Consider the following 14,931-nt stretch of genomic DNA (forward strand, 5'->3'; position numbering starts at 1 on the left):
ATATCTTAGCTAGCTTGACTGGGGTCATGTACCACCGGTATACCATCTTCATAATGTTCTCTTTCAAGGCACTACATGCCGTAAACTTCATACCGGTGTTCCACAACCTTTCCCAGTCCTCAGACATAATGTTATGTCCTACATCCTGTGCCCATTTTATCATAGCAGATTTAACTGTCTCGTCCTGTGTATTCCATTTAAGCAGCAAGTTATACATTCTCGAAAGTACCTTAGTTTTTGGTTCTAGTAATTCCGTCTCCAGTTTCGATTTTTCCACCTGGAAACCAACTTTTTTATCCATTTTAAAGACCTCTTGAATTTGAGCATAATGTAACCAATCTCGCACCTTACTTTTTAGTTTATCCTGGCTCTGTAGCTTCCAGTTATCTCCAGTTCTTTCAATTAATTCCCAATATTTCGGCCAATAGGCCTCCATATTGGGTCTTTTTTTAAGAACCTTGGCCTCCATCGGTGATAGCCACCTCGGCATTCAGCCCACATTTTAGAAGCTTATTCGCAAAAAATTATGGGGGACTACGTCAAAAGCCTTACTGAAATCAAGATGCATTATTTCCACAGCTGTTCCCTGATCAACAAAGTTTTTAACTCCATCCAGAAAAGGGTGGGAGAGATTTCTCTGGCTTTTCTTGTTTTTGTATGTTTATGTTTTTGTATGTTTATGTTGTGAAATCTTCAGATGAAAGGCACATAAATATTAAAAATGATAAAAAATAAGGATATTGACAGGCTGAAACATTTGCAAAGGAAGGTGATTTATGTATTTATTTAATTTGTCTACCACCCAACCCAGTGGTACCAACTTGAATAAAATATTGGTGGGGGGCCAGGTAAGGCCTGCTTTGCACAATCAAACACATGACGCATGCAGGCCATTGGAATGGCAATGCCTATCAACTGGGGGGGTGGCCCCCTAAAATATATCATTGGGGGCAAAAACCCCTCAGCCTCTAAGTGTTGACTCCTGTTCCCACATGTCTCAGGACGGTTACAACATAAAAACACAACATAAAAACACAAAATACACATCAGTAACTCATCTCCCCACCACATGTTAAAAGGGCCTTAGATGTTAATCAGCCAAGGGCCTGGTTAAAAAGGTGCGTATTAACAAGGCTCCTAAAGCTATAAAATGAAGGGTTTATCCCCTGTATGAATTCTCTGATGCTTAGTGACAGCAGAGCTGTGACTGAAGCTCTTCCCACATTCCCCACACTGATAGGGTTTCTCTCCTGTGTGAATTCTCTGATGGGAATTGAGGTTGGAGCTCTGATTGAAGCTCTTTCCACATTCCACGCACTGATAGGGTTTCTCCCCTGTATGAATTCTCTGATGCTTAGTGAGATGGGAGCTCGTCCTGAAGCTCTTCCCACATTCCCCACACTGATAGGGTTTCTCTCCTGTATGAATTCTCTGATGGGAATTGAGGTTGGAGCTCTGACTGAAGCTCTTCCCACATTCCATGCACTGATAGGGTTTCTCCCCTGTATGAAGTTTCTGATGCTTAGTGACAGCAGAGCTGAGACTGAAGCTCTTTTCACATTCCCCACACTGATAGGGTTTCTCTGCTGTATGAATTCTCTGATGGGAAGTGAGACTGGAGCTTGTAATGAATTTCTTTTCACATTCCCCACACTGATAGGGTTTCTCCCCTGTATGAATTCTCTGATGCTTAGTGAGATGGGCGCTACAACTAAAGCTCTTCCCACATTCCACACACTGATAGGGTTTCTCCCCTGTATGACTTCTCTGATGCTTAGTGACATCAGAACTGTGACGGAAGCTCTTTCCACATTCCACACACTGATAGGGTTTCTCACCTGTATGAATTCTTTGATGGGAAGTGAGAGAGGAGCTATCAGTGAAGCTCTTCCCACATTCCATGCACGGATAGGGTTTCTCCCCTGTATGAAGTTTCTGATGCTTAGTGACAGCAGAGCTGTGACTGAAGCTCTTTTCACATTCCCCACACTGATAGGGTTTCTCCCCTGTATGAATTCTTTGATGGGAAGAGAGAGAGGAGCTCTGACTGAAGCTCTTTCCACATTCCCCACACTGATAGGGTTTCTCCCCTGTATGACTTCTCTTATGGTAAGTGAGATGGGAGCTCTGAATGAAGCTCTTCCCACATTCCATGCACTGATAGGGTTTCTCCCCTGTATGAAGTTTCTGATGCTTAGTGACAGCAGAGCTGTGACTGAAGCTCTTTTCACATTCCCCACACTGATAGGGTTTCTCTCCTGTATGAATTCTCTGATGGGAAGTGAGACTGGAGCTTGTAATGAATTTCTTTCCACATTCCCCACACTGATAGGGTTTCTCCCCTGTATGAATTCTCTGATGGGAAGTGAGATTGGAGTTCTTATTGAAGCTCTTTCCACATTCCCCACACTGATAGGGTTTCTCCCCTGTATGAATTCTTTGATGAGAAGTGAGATGGCAGCTCATACTGAAGCTCTTTCCACATTCCCCACACTGATAGGGTTTCTCCCCTGTATGAATTCTCTGATGCTTAGTGAGATGGGAGCTCCAACTAAAGCTCTTCCCACATTCCATGCACTGATAGGGTTTGTCTCCTGTATGAATTCTCTGATGCTTAGTGAGATTGGAGCTCTGAGTGCAGCTGTCTCCACACTCCAAATTTTTGCATGGCTTCTCCTCCTTGGGGATTTTGTCATGTTCACCTTTGTTCTCAATTTCCAATTCATTACAATCTGCAATGGAGACAAAAAGGGATTAGAGCCTCAGGAACAAATAATGAAGAACTGATTTGTCATTAACCAATATATTTCTTATTAGATTCTGTTGGGTTGTTGAATGTTGCTTTTTTTGATATACTGTAGTGGTAAAATTGTGACGAAGCTGCGGGAGGCAGTGGAAGACAGGGGTGCCTGGCGTGCTCTGGTCCATGGTGTCTGGGCCTGGGCAGTTCAGACACACAACCGTGGTATAAAAAGGCAGAACTGGAGGAAGATGGTTCACAGAAAAAACTGGAATTGTCTGTTCAAGGTTTATTGTGGGAGTGTTAGGTTCCTAGGTGTTGTATTGGGCGCTGTTGAGCTCTGTGGAAATGTATGAGGCTTGTTACATAGAGGTATTTTTTGAATTTCCAGGCAGATAGGACGATTCCACAGGGAGCCTTACCAAGAGAGGCCACGATTCCACGATTCTCCTCCATGACGTCCTTATGCAAAGCTCTCTGGTCAGGATCCAGCAATGCCCACTCCTCGTCCATGAAACAAACAGCAACATCTTCAAAGCACACTGGACCCTAAAAGAAAAAGGAAATGTACTCTTCCAAGACATCAGAAATATGATCTGCTACACAATGCTCTGTTCTTTCCTTCCTCTTAATTGCTGTGTTGTTTCAATAAGATTGCTTTCAATAGGATTGACACTTTGACACGCATTCTGGAAACGTATGTCTAGATGCTTGGTTCTCGCCTTCAACTGCCCAGATTCTGCCAACTTCAGACAGGGTTGATTGTCTTCCCAAACAGTGATGGGCAGGCAGCAATCCCCATAGATCTCTTGCACCAGGCATCTATAGAACTCCAGTTCCCTGCACAATTCCGACAGTGCAATGAACTCCGCCTCAGTAGAGGACAGCGCAATGAGACTTTGCTTCCAGGACTTCCACCCAACTAGAGATTCCCCAAGGTTTAGTACCATCCCAGATACGGACTTCCTGTCATCCAGATTCACCCCGTCGCTATCTGCCCATTAAGTAAGCGCCGTCTCACCTGCAGCTGACAGCTTGAGATTGAAGTCCTTGGTATCCTGCAGGTAACGCAGCACCCGCTTGATACCATGCAAGGCATTTACACTGGGCTTTGATGCTTCCCTACTGAGCAGATTGGTAGCAAGGACAATGTCCGGCCTGCTTCATTGGGACAGATACAACAGACTACCCAGAGCTGACTGGAAGAGCTCAGCGTTCTCGCACTCAACGCATTCTGCTAGCCGACTGTCTTTCACGTAGCTTGTCTCAATGGGTGCCCTAACCCCTGCACAATCAGACATTCTGAACTTCTCAAGCAACTGCTCAATCTTGCCTTTCTGACTGAGCAAGAAGCTTCCATCTTCAGTCCTGTCTATCTGAACACCTAAGTAGATCCTTACTGCACCCAGGTTCTTGAGCTGAAACCGTTTTCCAAGCTCTTTGGCAAACTTCTGCACCTGTTTGTTTGCCCCTGAGATGTGAATGATGTCATCAACAAAGATCAACACCATTTCCTGTGACTCTCCTGACCCTTTAAGGTACAGGCAGCTGTCAGCAAGACTCTTCTTGAAACCTAGCTTCTCTAAGGCTTCATTCAGACTCTTCTTGAAACCTAGCTTCTCTAAGCCTTTAAACCATAAATGGACTTGTGAAACTTCCATACAGTATTTGGCTCATTGCCCTCAAACGCTGGAGGAGGAAGCATGTACAGATCCTCCTGGAGCTCTGAGTTCAAATAGGCCACATCCACATCAAAGTGATACACCTGAAAACCTCTTTGTGCAGCAATGGCTAAGAGCATTGCAGAGTTTCACTTCTGGAAGTAGGAGCATATACCTCAGTATAATGCAGCCCCTTTTGCTGCGTGAACCCTCTGGCTACTAGTCTAGCCTTGTACTGTGGTTCCCCTGTTGCTGTGGGTTTAAGACGGTAAACCCAGCGGCTGCTCACAGCCTGTTTCCCCACTGGCAATGTTGTGAGGGAGAACACGCCTAGAGACTCCATTGAGCTCATCTCCTTCTGCATTGCCTCATGCCATTTCCTGGCTTCTTCCTGAGGCAGTTTCTGAACACCCTCAAAACTCTCGGGTTCACACTGTGCCATGCCAACCCACACACTTGTGACTGCAAACCTGTCAGGAGGTTTACCTTTCGTTGTGCGAGCTGAACATCTCAACCCAGTTTCAGGTACCCCCTCAGACCCACTAGGACCAGCTAGAACGTCCTTTGCCTCAGAGAGCTCCCCCTCTGACTTACTGCGCCGTTTAGACTTGTCAGCTTAACCTGTGGGTGAGGAAGGAGCACTTCTCTGTTCAAGCTTCACAGCTTTAGGAGAAGTTCTTCCCTCTACCTGCTCTGGGTCAGGACTCTGTGCCTCAGCAGCAGGTTCAACCTCTACCTCTTCCTCATCAGCAGAGTCTTGTAGACTCTCTGAAAGAACATCAGGGTTCCCATGTATGTGTGTCCATCCATTCTACTCATAGAACTCAGCACTGCTGCTGAGCAGAATCCTGGACTGATTGCCTGTTGAATCGGCAAATCTCCACCCCTTGGTCCCTGGCTCATACCCACAGAAAATCATCTTTTGGGACCTAGGGCCACCCTTTCTGAGCTTGGCCTTTGGAACAAGGACCCAGGCCTCACAGCCTGAGTACAGCTGGGTTAAAGTGGTTCTGTTATGTCTTCTGTCAAGGTCATGCTGACTATAAGAAGAGGCCAGAAGGAGCCTGGGTTTCTCTTTCTTTCTCTCTCTCTCTCTCTCCCTCTCCCCCCTCCCTCCCTCTCTCTCCTTTCTGGTGTTCTGTACATAGTATGCTGAGTGTTGAAGTTTAAACTTATTATAAGTTGTGGGAAATTTCAGTTAAGTTTGCTGCAACTGGATTTCTTATGGACAGGGCCAATCCTGAATGTTTTGGATTTGGGACCATTAAGCTCATTTGTCTTCAGTAGCAGTAAAGCTCTGCTGGGTGAAATACAATTGCCTTTGGTCTATTTTGGGGGATCCTGCAACATCTTTACATTTTCACTCTGGTAACTATACATTGGAGTTCTGCCTGGATCAATACTGAGTAGAATTCCATGACAGGGTCTTCCTCCATGAAATCAGCTGCCAAAAGAGAAGGCCCCTAGCTCCCCACAGCCTTCCAAGCCCCCTCCTCTCTGGGGTTTCTGGCAAGTGATCCAACAGTGCGCCAGTGTGCAGCCTGCCTTTGCTACTCCATTGTCAGACAACTCCTGGCTCAGAGAGACAAGCAGGGAGTGTGGCTTATGGCAGAAGGAGAGGGAGCCCCCGGTGGCTCCTCCTTCTCCTGACTCACCTCAGCCTCTCGACCTTCCTCCTCCCACTCGCCTCCTTCCTCTTCTGCCTCCGATTCTGCACTGCATTCTGCCTCAGAGTCTCCCAGCTCACTAAGCCCTGTTACCCCTTCAGCTTCTGACGCCTCCTCTTCCCAGACTTCTCCCTCTTCTCCCTTTCACTGCTCATCCTTCCTCCACCTCTACTCCTTGGGCTGAGACATTTTCCCTTCCTGGTTCCCCGGCTTCTTCCTCCCACCATTCCTCTGTGCCCAACCAGTCCATGACATTGCTCCATCCCTCAGCCTCTGTCCCCACAAGGCAGCTTCCCCTGACCTGATCTGGTTCCACAGCCGCTGCTTCCCTTCTGCCCCCATGAAAAGGCGGATCAGGAGGTCTTGCTGGCATCATTCTGTCTCCTGAAAGAGAAAACAGGTAAGCAGGATGCCAGGCGTGCCCATGTCTCTCACAGGTGAAACAGGGCATCTCTATCTACAGATCAGCCTTTCAGAAAGCCTTACCTGCTGAGAGCATTTGGACATTTGTGCCCATTTCATATGTTAGTCATGCAGAAATACATCTCTCCTCCTCTGGACCCTTCCTCCCAACTCCCCGCCCCCCAAAAAAACTTGATGAAAAGAACCCAGAGGTTATATGGGAAACCAACAGAATGAGACCAAATGGAGAAAAACCGCCTTCTTCCTTACCCGGTGGCCTCTCTCTGGTGTCCAACGGAGGCCTCTCTGCCTCACAGGAATCTGCCTCACAGGAATCCATGTCCATTTCCTCAAAACAATCCTTTTCCTGAAAGAGCAACAAGGATTCAAAACAGAGAATGAATGACAAGAAATAGCAGAAAGATAATGGAAAAGTAAAAAAACTTTAATGGTGTGAGATCTCATTCCATGGATGCCTTCCCAGAAAAAGGATGGGCCATCAGCAGAGCATTATGGGATGTTCTCCATCCTCTTTGGAGCCCCTAATAATAATAATAATATTTTTTTATTTCTACCCCACCCTCCCTAGCCAGAGCCAATCTTTTGGCGGCTAACATCATAAATCTAACACAGTATACAAAGAACATAAGAACAGGCAATCGATTAATTAAAATACTTCTTAAAATTAGTTCAAAACAAATTAAAATCTGGACAGACGGCAGTCCACTGGTATAATAATAATAATAATAATAATAATAATAATAATAATAATAATAATAATTATTTATTATTTATACCCCACACATCTGGCTGGATTTCCCCAGCCACTCTGGGCTGTTTCCAAAAGAATATTAAAATACTGTGATACATCAAACATTAAAAACTTCCCTAAACAGGGCTGCCTTCAGATGTCTTCTAAAAGTCTGGTAGTTGTTCTTTGGTGGGAGGGCATTCCACAGGGAGGGCGCCACTACCAAGAAGGCCCTCTGCCTGGTTCCCTGTAACTTGGCCTCTCGCAGTGAGGGAACCGCCAGAAGGCCTTCGGAGCTGGACCTCAGCGTCCGGGTAGAACGATGGGGGTGGAGACACTCGTTCAGATATACTGGACAGAGGCCGTTTAGGGCTTTAAAGGTCAGCACCAACACTTTGAATTGTGCTTGGAAACGTACAGGGAGCCAATGTAGGTCTTTCAAGACCGCTGTTATGTGGTCTCGGCGGCTGCTCCCAGTCACCAGTCTGGCTGCTGCATTCTGGATTAGTTGTAGTTTCCGGGTCACCTTCAAAGGTAGCCCCACCTAGAGCACATTGCAGTAGTCCAAGCGGGAGATAACCAGAGCATGCACCACTCTGGCGAGGCATTCCGCAGGCAGATAGGGTCTCAGCCTGCGTACCAGATGGAGCTGGTACACATCTGCCCTGGACACGGATTTAACCTGTGCCTCCATGGACAGCTGTGAGTCCAAAATGACTCCCAGGTTGTGCACCTGGTCCTTCAGGGGCACAGCTAACTCATTCAGGACCAGGGAATCCTCCACACCTGCCTGCCTCCTGTCCCCCCAAAAACAGTACTTCTGTCTTGTCAGGATTCAATCTCAATCTGTTAGCCACCATCCACCCACCAACCATCTGCCTCCAGACACACAGGACCTTCACCGCCTTCACTGGTTCTGATTTAAAAGAGAGGTAGAGCTGGGTGTCATCTGCATACTGATGGACACCCAGCCCAAACCCCTTGATGATCTCTCCCACCGGCTGCATGTAGATGGTATCAATCGCCGCTGAGAGATCCAGCAGAACTAGGAAACAGCTCTCACCTTTGTCCCTAGCCCGCCGGAGATCATCCACCAGTGCGACCAAGGCAGTTTCAGTCCCGTGATGAGGCCTGAATCCCGACTGGAAGGGATCCAAATGGTCCGCTTCTTCCAGGCGTGCCTGGAGTTGTTCAGCAACCACTCTCTCAATCACCTTGCCCAAGAATGGAAGATTTGAGACTGGGCGATAGTTGGCCATCGTGGCCACAATAAAGATGGTTTTTTAAGAAGTGGTTTAAAGCATCCCCTACCACTCTCTGGAAACCATTTGGATCCATTAAGTGGCGGGGGCGGACCATCCGAATCGGTCCCACCTCCCTGCAGAGGGGATGGGTCGCAGAGAAGTCCAGTTGCACCAGGAAGTGATCTGACCTTGGCACTTCTTTCGTTTCGCTTTTACTTAGTGTCAGATCACCAACATCCATGGAGGTAAACACCAGGTCCAAGGCATGTCCACGGCTATGGGTTGGGCCAGATTTATTCAGGGACAGCCCCATGGAGGCCATGCTTTCCATGAAGTCCCGAGCGGCCCCTTGTAAGGTCGTGTCAGCATGGATGTTAAAATCCCCCAGGACAACCAAGCTAGGTGTCTCCAGGAGAACATCTGCCACGACCTGAAGCAGCTCAGACAGGGAATCCTTGGTGCAGCGGGGAGGTCGGTACACCAAAAGGAATCCTGTACTGCCCCTATTGCCCAACTTCCAGAACATGCACTCAGAAAGCTGGGTCTTCCCAATAGGACGCCTGGTGCAAACTAACGACTTCCTAAAAATCACTGCAACCCCCCCTCCCCGCCCACATGACCTGGGTTGCTGTGCGTAAGAGAAACCTGGTGGACAAGCAGCGGCAAGAACAGGCCCATCTGCTTCATCCAACCAAGTCTCTGTCACACATGCCAGGTCAAGTCCTCCATCCATGATCAAGTCAAGTAAAAATGAGAGTGGTTAATATTCGCTAGGGCCAACTACTGTTACCACTGGTCTTATAAAGGAGGTGTGAGCGGGCTAGGAAGCCTCTTTAATGCTTATTCTTGTACTGAAAGAAAAGAATCAGACTGAACCCTGAACCCTGAAGGCCTGGCGGAACAGCTCTGTCTTGCATGCTCTGAGGAAAGATGTCAAATCCCACAGTGCCCTGGTCTCTTGTGAGAGAGCGTTCCACCAGGACGGAGCCACATCCGAAAAGGCCCTGGCTCTGGTCAAGGTAGTATCCAGAGGAAAGTCTCTCTCACCTGCTTCCTCTCCTCTGCCTGACTCAGGAGGAAACCTTCGGCCAGGGCCACCGCCTGGGAACTGGTCTCCGCTCCGCATTCCCTCACCCAGCTCTCCATCTCCGGGGGAAGGACAGCCAGGAACTGCTCCAAGATCACCAGGTCCAACATCTCAGCTTTCGTGTGCCTTTCTGGCTTCAGCCACTGGTGGCAAAAGTGGTAGAGTCGGCTGCAAACCTCTCGGGGTCCTTTGGCCTCCTGGCAGCAGAACTGCCTCAACTGCTGGCTCTGCACCTCTGAGCGGAGGGTGCCCTCCTCACCCAGGAACATCTGCCCAGAGTTTTCCCAGAATCCCCCACTGCTCCCAGTTTGGATGACATGGCCTCTTCCTGCTCTAGGGCCAGCTGAGTCTCGCTCATCCATCTGTGCTCTCAGAAAGCCTCTGAGAGATCGGAAGGAACCCTTTGGTCTTCTGCCAAGTTCTGTCCGTCTGAATGAGAAGCTCTAGCAAATCCTAGAAAGCAAATACATTGTTCTGTTACAGAATTTGTAGGTCAGGAGAAGAAACAGATCCCTGAACAAGCATGGATGAGTCTTGCCCGGAATCAGGACTGGACGGGACCAGAGCCCAAACCATGAGATACCTTTTTGAAAAGAAAGAGGAGGAGGAAGGGGAGAAGAAGTCAGTCTCCAGCCCTCTAGCAATGCAGAATGTGGAGGCAACGGAAGGGATTTCTGGGAGATGAGTCAGCCTGGTTGCTCCTGCCTTCCAGTCAATGCATGAAGTCAGAACTGACTGACAAGGGAGTCATTTGAAAAATGGATGCTTGGCTCTAGTGGGGGTCCTCATCCGGGGGTCCTCAGGAGTCTTTCTCCCCCCCACCCCCCTTCAGGGCACATTTCCCCCCTGCTTCTGTCTCCTTTTCTTGCACTTTGACTCTACAATGCTCTCCAGAAAGACTCCTGGGGTGGGGTCCCTTTTTCTTTGCTCTGAGGGCCAGGTATGTCTCTAGTCAACCCCCTGAGGGCCAAGTGGGCGGGGCCAAAGACATCTCCCTTGAAACTCAGAGTAAAGGATGGGTAGCTTGATGATGATGATGATGCTTCTCTTAGATGGCTTAACACACACACAACCATTGAAATTTCTCCTTTGAAATATAGGCAGCTAATTTATTATGATTATTCAATTAGATAGCTTAACACACACACACAGCCATTGATGCCAAGGTCCCTGGAGGCTCAGGGAGGAGCAGCGCCCATTTCCGGCTGCTTTGCCAGCAACAATCCCTTTGGGAGAGAGAGGATGTGGTCCTGGGATGCCCTGCTCTGGGTGCGAGGGGATTGCTGCAGTGGCCTCCGTGGGGAGCTGCCCTGGGAGACACTGGGAAACTGGTCCCCAATGCAGCAGCCAGACTCTGGGCTGGGATCCCTCTCTTTATTCCCGGCCTCTCTCTCCCACCTCTTTTTTTCGGGGGGGGGGGGGGCTAGTCCACCTCCACGTCTGGTCTTGGAAAACCATTTGCACCTGTTCCCTCTGTTGTGCACTGACGCTGAGGGACGTCACACAGAGTTTAAGTCCCAGGGACTCCTTTGTTTAAAGAAGGGAGATTTTTTCTGAAGGGGGGGGGCAGAAGGCCAACTGAGTTTGGGATCCTCTGATCTGCAGGAAGGAGAGCGTGGCAGACCTGGCCCCTCCCTGGCAGGACCCTCTCCTCCCTGATCAGCCCCCCCCGCCTCCTCCCCTGCTGCAGCCCTGGGACCCCCACCAGATCCCAGAGAGAGAGGAGACTCACCAGATCCCAGAGAGAGAGGAGACTCACCAGATCCCAGAGAGAGAGGAGACTCACCAGATCCCAGAGAGAGAGGAGACTCACCAGATCCCAGAGAGAGAGGAGACTCACCAGATCCCAGAGAGAGAGGAGACTCACCAGATCCCAGGCGGGGAGAGCGAGGCAGCCCTCGCAAGAGACACCAAAGCAACACCCCCCTTCCTAGCAGGAAAGGACTGGGGGGGAGGGGCCCTGGCTCTGGAGGACCTGCCCCCCCCCGTCCGCTTCCTGGCCTCTCTAGGAAGGCAGCTCGGATCCCTTTAACCCTTGCCAAGCCGAGTCCCCCAGCTCAGCCCCGAAGAGATCCCGGCTGGCGAAGGGTCTCTCTAATCCATCGCTGCAGCGCAGAAAGTGGGGGGGGGGGAGTGGAGATCCAGAGACGGGGAGCAACTGGGGCGGAGGGGGGAGCCTGTGCAACTGCCTCTCCCCCCCCCCACTTTCCTTCCCGGCTGGACCAGAGCAGCTTCTCCTGGGGGGGGCACGCCCCCTCTCCCCCACACCCATAGATTGATTGACATATTTATGGAACCGTTTTTTAAAGCCGATTTTGCGGGGGGGGGCGCCTATCCCCCTGGTGGGGGACTTCCTCGCCCCCCCCGCTAGATACGGCCCTGATCCCGGGGTCATCATCCAGTCCCACCCCCAGCAAGGCAGGAATCTCAGCTAAAGCATCCATGGCAGATGGCCGTCCGGTCTCTGCTGAGAAAACCTCCAAGGAAGGAGAGTCCCCCACCTCCCCAGGGAGACCTTTCCCTGCCCAGCTGCTCTTAGATGTCCCTCAAGGCAGCGGGTCCTGAGTTCCAGCCCTGCTGAAACCATTGCACTGGCTGCCAAGGAGGAACCAAGAGAAGTTCAAAATAACCTTCTAAACATCAGATAGTTGTTTATCTCTTTAACATCTGATGGTGAAGGGACAGGATACCCAAATCCTGTCTGTGAAATCACCCCAGGCCTCAAAACTGTCCAGAATTCCTTTTGTCTTCTAAAAATCCAAAACAGCTTTTCTCTGCTCTCCTCTGCTCTATCACAAGATGCTGTGGCAAAAGGCAAAATGTTATTCTTAAAGGCTAATGAATAGACTCTGTCATTGCCAAGAATACTCAGGCCTGAGAAACGAATCTGATCTCCTTCAGTTGCAACACCTTTGGACATGTTGAACCGCTCTCATTCCCCCTTTCCTGGGAAGGGGGCCAAGAGTCCACAATAGTCCCAAGAGAGCTTTCTGTTCATGCTCAGAGGAACCTCAACATGGGGCAGGACTCCGGAGGGAGGAGAAAGGAGGAGGGAACTAGAAAGGGGTATATATGTTTGTGCACATCACTGTGAACTCGTGCATGCTTTCTGTGACTTATCACACTTGCTCCTTCTACCAGTTCATGGATGGTAGAAATAAAAGCCTTTTCTCCGAACTATTCCTTGAGTGTCTGTTGACTCCCACTTCCCTTTCCCAGGCACAGTATTTTTCCCACCCGAGGGCAAAGCCTCATAAGGCTACAATGGGAGGGTGTTCCACGGCACGGGTGACACTACCGAGAAGGCCCTCTGCCTGGTTCCCTGTAACTTGGCCTCTCGCAGTGAGGGAACCGCCAGAAGGCCCTCAGTGCTGGACCTCAGTGTCCAGGCAGAACGATGGGGGGAGACGGGAGACGCTCCTTCAGGTCTACTGGGCCAAAGCAGTTTAGGGCTTGAAAGGTCAGCACCAACACTTTGAATAGTGCTCAGAAACGTAATGGGAACCAATGTAGGTCTTTCAAGACTGATGTTATGTGGTCTCGGTGGCCGCTCCCAGTCAGCAGTCTGGCTCCCATCTTCTGGATTAGTTGTAGTTTCCAGGTCACCTTCAAAGGTAGCCCTGTCCACCCCCCCAAAACAGTCCTTCTGTCTTGTCAGGATTCAACTTCATTAGCCGCCATCCATCCTCCAACCGCCTCCAGGCACTCACACAGGACCTTCACCGCCTTCACTGGTTCTGATTTAAAAGAGAGGATGAGCTGGGTGTCATCTGCATACTGATGAGCACCCAGCCCAAACCCCCTGATGATCTCTCCCAGCGGCTGCATGTAGATGTTGAAAAGCAGGGGGCTGGTCCACTGTCCCTCAGACCTTGGGGGGGACACAATATTTGCGGGGGTGGAGAACGAATTCCTATACCCCACAAATAACCCAGAGATGCATTTTAAATAAAAGCACACATTTTTCTCATGTAAATACACACTGATTCCTGGGCTGTCAGCGGGCCGGATTTAGAAGGCAATTGGGTCGGATCCAGCCCCTAGGCCTTAGTTTACCTTCCTATGATCTAGACGGTCCAGAAGGATGTTATGGTCGATGGTATCAAACACCGCTGAGAGATCCAGCAGAACTAGGAAACAGCTCTCACCTTTGTCCCTAGCCCGCCGGAGATCATCAACCAGTGCGACCAAGGCAGTTTCAGTCCCATGGTGAGGTCTGAATCCCGACTGGAAGGGATCCAAATGGTCCGCTTCTTCCAGGCGTGCCTGGAGTTGTTCGGCAACCACTCGCTCAATCACCTTGCCCAAGAATGGAAGATTTGAGACTGGGCGATAGTTGGCCATCGTGGCCGCAATAAAGATGGTTTTTTAAGAAGCGGCTTAATAACCGCCTCTTTCAGCGGGTCTGGGAAGGCTCCCTCACGGAGGGAAGCATTCACCACCCCACGAAGCCCATCGGGGGGGGGGGCGGACAATATTTGCGGGGGTGGAGAACGAATTCCTATACAAATTCCTATACGAATTCCTGCAAAGTTTTTTGCAGATAAAATCACTCATATTCGGAAGGAGCTAGACACCACCGTGGGAGCAGGGCTGGGGCGGGAGAATGCTAGAGCTCTGGTCAAGTTGCATGGAATCAATTTCAATCCGTTACCCCCGAGGATGTGGACAAGCTGCTTGGACGCGAGAAAACAACCAACTGTCTCCTTGATCCTTGCCCATCCTGGCTAATAAAAGCAAGCCGGGAAGAGCTGGGCAATGGGCTCTGCGGGGTGGTGAATGCTTCCCTCTGTGAGGGAACATTCCCAGATCTGCTGAAAGAGGCGGTCATTAAACCGCTTCTTAAAAAACCATCTTTAGACCCGGCCAGTATGGCCAACTATCGCCCAGTCTCAAATCTTCCATTCTGGGGCAAGGTGATTGAGCGCGTGGTTGTTGAACAACTCCAGGCACGCCTGGAAGAAGCGGACCATTTGGATCCCTTCCAGTAGGGATTCAGGCCACATCATGGGACTGAAACTGCCTTGGTCGCACTGGTTGATGATCTCCAGCGGGCTAGGGACAAAGGTGAGAGCTGTTTCCTAGTTCTGCTGGATCTCTCAGCGGCGTTTGATACCATCAACCATAACATCCTTCTGGACCGTCTTGAGGGGCTGGGAGCTGGGGGCACTGTTATACAGTGGTTCCGCTCCTTCCTCCTGGGCCGTGTTCAGAAAGTGGTGTGGGGGATGAGTGTTCAGACCCCTGGGCCCTCACTTGTGGGGTGCCTCAGGGTTCTGTCCTCTCCCCCATGCTTTTTAACATCTATATTGTCAGGGGTTCAGGAGCAGAGACGCAGAGAAGGGAGGAGACAGAGAGCGAGGGGGAGGAATACGAAGG

General features: G+C 49.9%; 1 protein-coding gene across 1 annotated transcript; it reads right to left on the reverse strand.

Annotated features, from left to right (window-relative positions):
• Nucleotides 1–756: 756 nt before the first annotated feature.
• Nucleotides 757–11,504, reverse strand: LOC310705105 (uncharacterized protein). Its single transcript, XM_083499547.1, has 6 exons — nt 11,420–11,504; nt 9,513–10,135; nt 6,741–6,837; nt 6,370–6,452; nt 3,163–3,289; nt 757–2,732 (listed from the first exon to the last, which is right to left on the reverse strand). The coding sequence occupies exons 2-6, from the start codon at nt 9,912–9,914 to the stop codon at nt 1,144–1,146; spliced, it is 2,298 nt and encodes a 765-aa protein (XP_083355673.1). The 5' UTR covers nt 9,915–10,135; nt 11,420–11,504; the 3' UTR covers nt 757–1,143.
• Nucleotides 11,505–14,931: the final 3,427 nt, after the last annotated feature.

The sequence above is a fragment of the Podarcis liolepis genome, assembly GCF_965112155.1.
Source record: "Podarcis liolepis genome assembly, chromosome: 4".
NCBI lineage: Eukaryota > Metazoa > Chordata > Lepidosauria > Squamata > Lacertidae > Podarcis > Podarcis liolepis.

Bases quoted from the DNA above. Each gene is read 5' to 3' on its own strand.
- LOC310705105 (XM_083499547.1), bottom strand. From the start codon at position 9,914: ATGGATGAGCGAGACTCAGCTGGCCCTAGAGCAGGAAGAGGCCATGTC. The intron at 3,290-6,369 runs GTCAGGGGAAGC...TTTTTCTTTTAG, and splicing joins CGGCTGTGGAACCAGATCAG to GGTCCAGTGTGCTTTGAAGA. The intron at 2,733-3,162 runs GTAAGGCTCCCT...TCTCCATTGCAG, and splicing joins TGGAATCGTGGCCTCTCTTG to ATTGTAATGAATTGGAAATT.